Source organism: Sinocyclocheilus anshuiensis, unplaced genomic scaffold (assembly GCF_001515605.1).
Source record: "Sinocyclocheilus anshuiensis isolate Anshui unplaced genomic scaffold, SAMN03320099.WGS_v1.1 scaffold464, whole genome shotgun sequence".
Taxonomy (NCBI): Eukaryota; Metazoa; Chordata; class Actinopteri; order Cypriniformes; family Cyprinidae; genus Sinocyclocheilus; species Sinocyclocheilus anshuiensis.
Genome location: NW_015555731.1, coordinates 307,469 through 316,154, shown reverse-complemented (window position 1 = coordinate 316,154; position 8,686 = coordinate 307,469). Strand labels below are relative to the sequence as shown.

Sequence of the window (8,686 nt, the reverse complement as noted above, 5' to 3'; positions counted from 1 at the left end):
ATAGGCGGGAATTATTTTAATGATATTCTAATGGGCCGCTTTGTGATATCACAAAACCCGGAGTCCAAACGTAGTACAAAAATTCGTTGTAGTTCTTGAAAAGAGATTTTTTAAAAACGAAATATCTCCCGTTGGATTGGACTTTGAGATTTGTAAATTTGAAGATCTTTTTTATGCACAAACATACACACTACACACTGACTAAAATTAAAAAAGTGAAAAAGCATAATAGGACCCCTTTAATTTAATTTGTGCAGGTCTTCAAAAAGGTCTTAAAAAGTCTTAAATATGAGCTTAAATATCCTGCAGGTACCCTTTCTGATGATCATATTTGACATTCACTGATTTTTCTACAAAATGATGTATAATCAAGTAACGTTAAGTTGCTTTGGTCCAGTAAGTGTTCATCTGGAAATATTACTAACAATATCTTACTATCAGTTATTCTTATATCTGCCTTATAAAAATCAGTAAAGATTTCACAGAAAAAAAGACACAGGAACCATAAGCTGAAGGTGGACATTGTACAATTACACTAAAAGTCAAAACATAAAAAGTCAAAACTATCAATCAGATGAAAGAACGCATGTAGTAGATAATGTGCGACAGGTTTTTCAGCAAAGTTTTGATTTAGAGGCCTTGGAAATGAGTGTATCACATATGATACAGTAGGTTTTTTAGGGTTAATCTGTCATTTAGTGTGTTCCTCCAAAATGATCCCGTCCAGCGGTTTTAAAGCCGCAGCAGAGTTTAACGAGTTTACAAGCCCTGAGGCTCATTCTCACAGTAATTACCCTTTTTGTGTGTGAGACGGTCTGTCTTCAGAGACGTGAACTCCGTGACTGTTTGTCCTCAGAGAGATTGAGAAACTCTGCAGGACCAAAATCAGTCGTTAAAAATGAATTATCGTCCCACACACACCCTCAACTCACACAGACACTCATTAGTGTCCCTCCACTGGACTGCAGCAACATTCCAGCACTGACTCAACAGTTGCTCGAGCAACAGCCAATAAGAGGGCCAACTCCCCCTCTGACTGTCCATCACACAGAAAAAGAAAAACATAAGGTGTGATAAACTGAGCTGAACTTTACAGGCAAAACTGCTGAAAATGGAGTCCAGACGTCAAAGCTAACGCACGACCATGTGTGTGTGTGCACAGCAAACACAAACAGGTTGTTGAGTAAACACTCGTTTTCTCTCACGGGTCATTGGTCTGTCAACACACACGAGTGCATCCGTTAGCGCTCGCTTATCATCTTTAACACAGATAGCGTGCGTGCGTGCATGTGTGTCTTTTGTGCTGTGCAGGTACAAACAGCTCTGTTTCAGCACGGCTCATTTGCTTCAGATCATCAGAGAGCTGGTGATGTAATTTCCTGCTCACCTCTGGTGAACCGCAGGCCTTTTCCAGCAAACTCCTTCTGCAGAGCCGCCACAAACTTCTCTCGTATCTTCTCTCTCTGCGGGACAGGAGAGTTTGGATTGAAGTTTTGGGTTGTTTTTGATGTGTGTTTAGGTTCATTAGTGCTTTAAATGAAAACAATCAATTCGTATGGACCTTTTCACACAGGAACACAGATCGTCTAATGACAACTGTCCAACTTGCTTTACTAAATAGACCTTAAATAGACCTTTCATTGGCAATTTGTTTGATTTTCTGTTTCATCGCTCTTGATATAAACAGACCATTTAATGAAACCCGTTTTGGGTTTTGTGTGAACAAATCCTCAACTTTTAGCCAATGGACCCTTTTCACAAGACTGTGATGATTCATTTAATGGTCATCAGCATCGTAAATCCTTGAAAGTTTTTTATATTTTGAGTTAAAAAAAAAATGTATGTACATTTATAACACTATACTTTGTATTATATCTCCTTTGCATCAAATTAAGTGCCCCTATTATGGGTAATGAAAGGTTCATATTTTGGTTTTGGGAGTCCCCAACAACAGGTTGACATGCATGCAAGGTCAAAAAAATCACTTTCATTGTCTTATAATATGCATTTATTTTTACCTTAATTGCTCAACGACTCCCAAACGATTCGCTCAACGATTCATTTTTCCAAACCCCTCCTTTGCGTGCCGCTAATCTGCGGTGATTGGTCCTATTGGTCTCATTTTTATTTCATCTCGCCTGTAATGCCTGATAAAGCAGCGTTTGTGAGAGCAGTGCTGCTTTGTGTACAGCGTTACCGGGGAAACCGCTATTTTTACCGCTCTAAAAGCTGCACCTAGTGGCAAAGAATGAATTTGCATTCTCATTCAGACCAACACGAAAAGACCAACAAGTGGGCGGGCAATATGCTAATGTTTCATGTTGAAGTCAACATGAAACGACTTGGGATTCGTTTTAAAAACGACTCGTTTCAATGATTCAGAGTCGACTCTTTCTGTTGAGAGACAATAACTTTATACACGGTGCACTTTCAGATTTAAGACTTTGCAGGATGTTTTCATTCACATAGAGCTGTGTTACACACTGCATGAAAGGTAATTTTCAAAAATCCATAATAGGGGTACTTTAACGCTAATGTGAGGGTATTTCTAATGTAGCCTCTATGGGAGAGACGGTAAATTTGACATCGTTCTCTCTTCTGACTGCTGTTATCAGTCTGTCTCAATTTTTCCCTTTGTTTGAAAGTCGTGAAAACACTATCGTGGAGTTTTTCTTTTGTTTTTGAGCAAATGGAAATGCAAAAAATATATTTGTGGTACTCTTCCATTCACTGCTCCTGAACTTGAAGTTATGACGACTTCTGCTGCTGAGAAACCCGGAAATGTGAAAAAGGCCCATTCTGGAAAAATAACAGTTCTTGTAAATTGAGAATACCTCGTCGATTACAGAGAACTCGATCCGCTCTTCTAGTGTGCAGCTGCGTCCGATGGGTGAGATGTTGATTATGCCGTTACGAAACTCAATGAACGTCCCTCTGAGAGAGAGAGAGAGATTTGGTTTAAGTTATTAAATGTGGTTTGCTGAATTGTAATGACATTACAGGTGACCAGCTCTGGAGTGTGCGTGTTTGTTACCGTTTCTTTGGTAGTTTGATGAGCCCCATGTAGCTGAGACAGAAGTTGATGAGGTCCTGCAGTAACTCCTCACCCAGATGATTCTGAATGGCCTGAGAAACAGATTGAAAAAATTAAAGACACTTTAGAGACTTTCAATTAAAGTTCTAAAAAGAATTCCAATTCGGTAACAGCACCATTAAAGAACTTCTATGATATTTGAAACATGTAAGACATTTTTATATTTTCAGGATCTACAGACACACAAAATCAATCACCTGTTTAGAGATGAGTTTGCCGTCTTTGTACTGTACGGTACCATTTTCTGCGAAGACGTAGTCAAACTTGTGTATGACTGCAGCGAGAAAGAACAAAACAACAGAATGAGATGCAATCAAAGTGCTCTAAACCCATCTGCTCCGGTGAACACACACATACTGATGTAAACAAGCTCATTTATACTCTGAGAGCTTCACTGCTCTTTCTGATTCATTCAATATCACACCTGTCTTTTTGTTGACTGGATAACTTTATAATTCATGGCAACAAATAGCTGTCATTGTGGCAATAACACATCAGATCCGGATTCTGCTCTAGTTCGAGTGAGAATGCAGTTGCATTCGGTTCTAAAGTGTACTGTTCTCAGTCTGATTCAATCATTATTTCTTGGTTTATCTAATCAGATCTACACAATTCAAATGCCACATGCTACACTGATAATCATCAAACACTGATGACACTAGAAACTGATCTAGATAAACAATAAGAGAAAAGTCAAACATGGAGTTGAGGCTGAAATTAACAACCACAGTTAAGACAGAATCTCAAATTTTTTGTCTATACAGCAATGAAATTAACATTTGCATTTTACATTTATGCATTTTGCAGATGCTTTTTCCTCAAAGCAACTTAAATTCCATTTAAGCCATACATTTGATCAGTTTCCATTGCCATACTGTTTAGGCAACAACTGCTTCTCAGATGTTTCTCATAAGAAAAAGACCATAGTAATCTCACATGTGTTGTTTTAGAAAAAAATCTGAAGAATGTCTCAAACTGTGCACAGACATTTGCAATCGAAAAGTCTCAACATTAAATCAAACCTTTCTCATCAAACTCTCCTTTCTCATCATTCATATTAATCTGAGACAAAAGGTGCAGTTTACAGAAGCATAACTGAGAACTAAGCCTTCCGAGCTTTAATAAAGAAGCAACCTGTGAGCAATACTTTGGTCAGCCATGGTAGTGACGTCTACTGGTGTTGATTTCATAACCGTTCATTCCAATGGTCACAAATGAATTTCATTAATTGGGTTCTAGACTGAGGGAATTATGGGATATCAGCTGTTGTGTTAATGTGATCCAGTCAAACCAGGTCCTCCACATTCCACATCTGATGCAACACCCAAAACCCATTAAACACACATGTTTGACTAATGATTCTAAAGACGCGAGACCGTCTGCTGGCTTCCATGATGAAATGTATGATAGGCCTACATAACATTCTCTAACCTTCACCTCCTTCTCCGAGCTGTTCTGCGATTTTGGAATAATCTGAACCGCCCACCACGCCAATCTTCACCTTCTTTCTCAAGGCCTGGAAAAAATCGTCCAGCTCAGGGTCGATCTTCTGCAGACACACAAACAGTATTACATCACTGAAGGGTTTCTGATGTGACCTGTGGCTTCAGTGCCCCTGAAACTGATTTATGAGTTCATTGAACAGTGACATCCATCTGTTCAACAGGTTTCAGAGTATTTTGTGTCCACTTAACAAGTAGACAAATAGTCTAAATTGGCCACAGAGCAACATTGGCTAGTCTCATAAAGCATATGTTTGCAGCTCTGTATGTTATACTTTACGTTTATGTTTTCAGCAGACGTTTAAAGTGCACGTTAGTCACGTTAATGGCAGTGAGCTGGTTATGGCAGTGTTCTTTACCGACGGGTTGCGTAAGGGAACGCTGTGTTCTTCTGTCAGGGCTGCAGACTGTCATAATACACTCAGGCTATCACACTACATGAAGTCATTCGAATCATCTGTGATTCATAACAGTATGCTATGGAGGTAAATATGAATAGACGTTTTAATGAACGTACAAAAAAACTCCAGGTGTTGAAGTTTAAGAGTATCCTGAAGGTGTGGCAGATGAGCAATAATCCCAGCAAGATTAATCAGCGAAGCATTAAAACAGAACGCTACCCTGACAGTAAAGCCCCGTTCACAACACGAATTACCGTTAACGTCCACACCAACTGATGTTCTATTTATTCTAAACGCACGCTGCAATTGTGTGGAAATAATTAAGCACTTTAAAGAAGACAGAATTTTTGATTGGCTGTCAATGTATATCAACGCTGTAATAGTGATACAAATGGCACCGTTCAGCGTTTCCGCTATTCTCTTGAAGTAAGAACGGTTTTAAAACTTTATCGCTATCTCATCTTGGTGTGAATGGGCTTTTAACGTTGTAAAACGGGATTTTGTTGTGTGTGTGTGTCTGTCTTAACACGTTCTGTTTAAGCTGTAAATGTTTTTACATTCATTTTTTCATTGCTAGAACCTTCACATAAGTTCCAGGAACTGCTTTCTGGAGGAGGAAAAGACACGGACAGCTGAGGACAGGATGATGCAACATCTGAGGACACTGATACCAACTCATCTGAACGTAAATAAACACTACATGTCCAGAACGGCATGTTAAGCGACATGCAGATTTCTGTGAACTGCTCATGCAACAGAACGAAATGCCGGGGCACAACGTTCCTCCAACAAACTGTTCAAGAAACGCATAATGTTCACCCTATACTATAAGCGCCTTTGGTAATGTTTAGGAACTATAACGTTTTAGTAGCCTATGTTTTTTTTTCCCTCCAAACCATTACCTAACATTGTATATAACACGCAAGAGCGTTGTATGGGAACCACTGGCTGATGTATACGTGCAGAACGAGTGTGCCCTACTGTGCAAACACACAAAAACACACTCGTTCACTAATAACACACACTCACGAGACATGCTTCACCTACACACAGATCAGCGCTGCAAATAGAAACATTGTTACATAAGGATTAAGATGTCAATCTCATAAGAGCAGAGAGGACGCATCTTTTATAACCCTTTAATTGTTATGCATTAGCTTAATATCTATTACATTTAATGTTATCACATAGCTATCTTGTGGATAAAAAAAGAGGTATATAAACTAGGCTCGCATAATTACCTCTCTTGGGGGTGTCAGCGTTCCGTCCACATCAAACAAGCACAAAACATTTCGACCTCCGGCTACACGAGACTTTATATCCATTTCTTCTTGTCCAGCAATTGAAGTAGACATAAAATAAAATTAAAAATCAAATAAGACAATTAAATATATACAAATCAGACTCTAAATGACTCAAGATGAGTTAATGCATAAGAATATAAACAGTCTCTCGTCTTTCTTGAAACCGAAAGATAAAGAAGTCAATACTGATGAGTATTATTTACTAGGATTACAGTGTATACTGCAGGCTACATGATCACTGCTGAGTGTGAATGAATCCGCACATGTGGTTCTTTCTGCAGCATTATCCGCCCTGCATGGGGAGGGTTCGGCCTCAGCCAATCAAATGCGCAAATAGATCTGGGGGCGTTACTGCGCTGTGAGATTAGTACATGGAATTCGGAAGCGTCACGTAACAAGCACGGTCAAACTCGGAGATACCTCTCACCTACTAAATTACACTTGAGCGTAACAATAACAATAACAACAACAACTGCGGCAGCATTCCGGAAAATAACAATAAGAACATACTTAAAAAGGTATTTTCAATTAACTGTAATGAGGGAATGAACGGTACTGAACTCATGACCTGAGCACGAATTATATTATAAATTAAATTATATAATTCTACACAAGAATATATTGAAATGACCAACATACAGTGTTTAAAAATACAATGTAAAAAAATAAACAGTGTAAAATAAATGTAAAAAAAATAGTTCTCTTCCGCTCTTCTTTTGAACTTCACAACTGATTGGTGGCCACAGAAAATCTGCTCAAATTAGGTTGACCTCTTTGTGCTGCCTCTGTTGTTCTATGCACAAGAACATGGTCTATCACAGTAGCTCTGATTTCATCGGAAATGGCTGTTCTTGGTCTTGCTCTTCCTCCACCTCTCAGATTGATGGATGCATCTGTGCACTTTGTAGGCCTACTGGCTTGTATTTTGTATATTCACATATTTAGAAACAAGTGTGAACATTTTTGAATTATTGTGTGTAAACGGTGACAGCCGTGTTGCAGTTGTGCTTAACTTTTGGTTTCTTGTGTTTAGGGTTTTGCATCACAGTGCAAATTGTGTCTAGAGTTTTGCAAAAGGAGTGCATGAGATCTGTAAACTGCCTGAACTTGTTTAAGGTTTTGCAAAAAAAAAAAATAAACTTGCTTAACTTGTTTAAGGTTTTGAAAAAAAAAAAAAAAAAAGATTTATTTGACAAATTGGTTTAGGCTGTTGAGAATTTGGTTCAGAGAATGGGGTTTAGTGTCTTCGCTGTAAATAAAAAGTTAAAGTAAAAGTACAGGACTTAAAAGTAAGAATACGAAAAGTAGCCTAAAACAAATATGTTGGTTTTGGTTTCGCTTCACTGTACGGCACACGCATATAAGCATTAGAGGTTCACTACAATAGTGAAACTACTGAGTGAGACCATCAGATCTCGGGCTGCTGTCGGTATCTGTGAGGTGTTTTGTGCTGTACAGCGTCACCTGCTGCCGACATTCAAAACTAAATTTTAATGAACATTATAATATGTGTAATATTTTTTTCTCTTTAGCTCTAAACTGGATTAGCCTAATATATTGAAGGAAAAGTACGGTGATGTTTATAAAAGAGGAAGGATTGTATTTTAGTGTTTTTGCATTCGCTCGCAAAACTTTTATGATGGGAATTTGAAATATGGGAGGGAAAATATTTCAGTTCTTTTGCGAGCAAAACGAAACGTTTCTAGGCGGAACGCAAGGTTTAGCGAGTGAAGGCCATGAAATAGCCTATTTCCCCTCATTCTCATATTTTAAATAGGCCTACCTAAATGAAAATTTAGTCTAGCGTCTCAGTCTCACAGAGCTGCCTCAGTGAACATCAAGGCACCTGACGGAACAAACGGGTCCCTGAAGCTGAATTAGTTACGAAATCACTGGAAACGACTAACGGCCGTTAGGCTCGACTAAACCTAATCGTGCTGTTAATATTAGCTGGATTTGAGTGATCACCGTTAGTCAGACAAACACAGAAGAGGAAGAGAAGTTTAACGTGAGCCCTGCGTTTAAAAAGGAACCCATTTGCTTCCGTCTCTGACTGAATATGATTGTTCGTGTTTGAAAACAATCAGGCCAGATGCATTCTAGACAAATGCAATTGTTTTAGAGTTCACTGTCATTGGTGCATTACAGTTAAGTCAGCGTCCAAATCAACTCGTCGATCACTGCTGTATTTTCTTACCATTTTGGGTCTGTCCTGATTTAACAGTTCTCTTATTTATAGGCTAACCCATAAGACACTGAGAAGTTTTCAATGATAATAAAAGCATTTGTATAACCTATTTCTTTGGCACAAGACGTTAAGCTGTTTGATTTAAGTGGAATGTATCGTGCAAGATGAAAACTACCAGTGTTGCCAAACCCCTCCCT

General features: G+C 38.6%; 1 protein-coding gene across 2 annotated transcripts in view; it reads right to left on the bottom strand.

Annotated features, from left to right (window-relative positions):
- The window catches only part of LOC107672914 (phosphomannomutase 1-like), a 10,999-nt gene extending 4,157 nt beyond the window's left edge, over positions 1 to 6,842 (bottom strand). The window contains exons 1-6 of one of the 2 annotated variants that reach the window (XM_016466287.1): positions 6,239 to 6,842; positions 4,532 to 4,643; positions 3,292 to 3,368; positions 3,035 to 3,126; positions 2,835 to 2,934; positions 1,388 to 1,463 (exon numbers count right to left, since the gene is read on the bottom strand). In XM_016466287.1, coding sequence (XP_016321773.1) covers positions 1,388 to 1,463; positions 2,835 to 2,934; positions 3,035 to 3,126; positions 3,292 to 3,368; positions 4,532 to 4,643; positions 6,239 to 6,352 — 571 coding nt within the window. In that variant the 5' untranslated portion in view covers positions 6,353 to 6,842. Of the gene's footprint in view, positions 1 to 1,387; positions 1,464 to 2,834; positions 2,935 to 3,034; positions 3,127 to 3,291; positions 3,369 to 4,525; positions 4,644 to 6,238 lie in introns of both variants that reach the window. The other variant, XM_016466286.1, reaches the window with a different exon arrangement.
- Between the last annotated feature and the right edge of the window lie 1,844 nt (positions 6,843 to 8,686).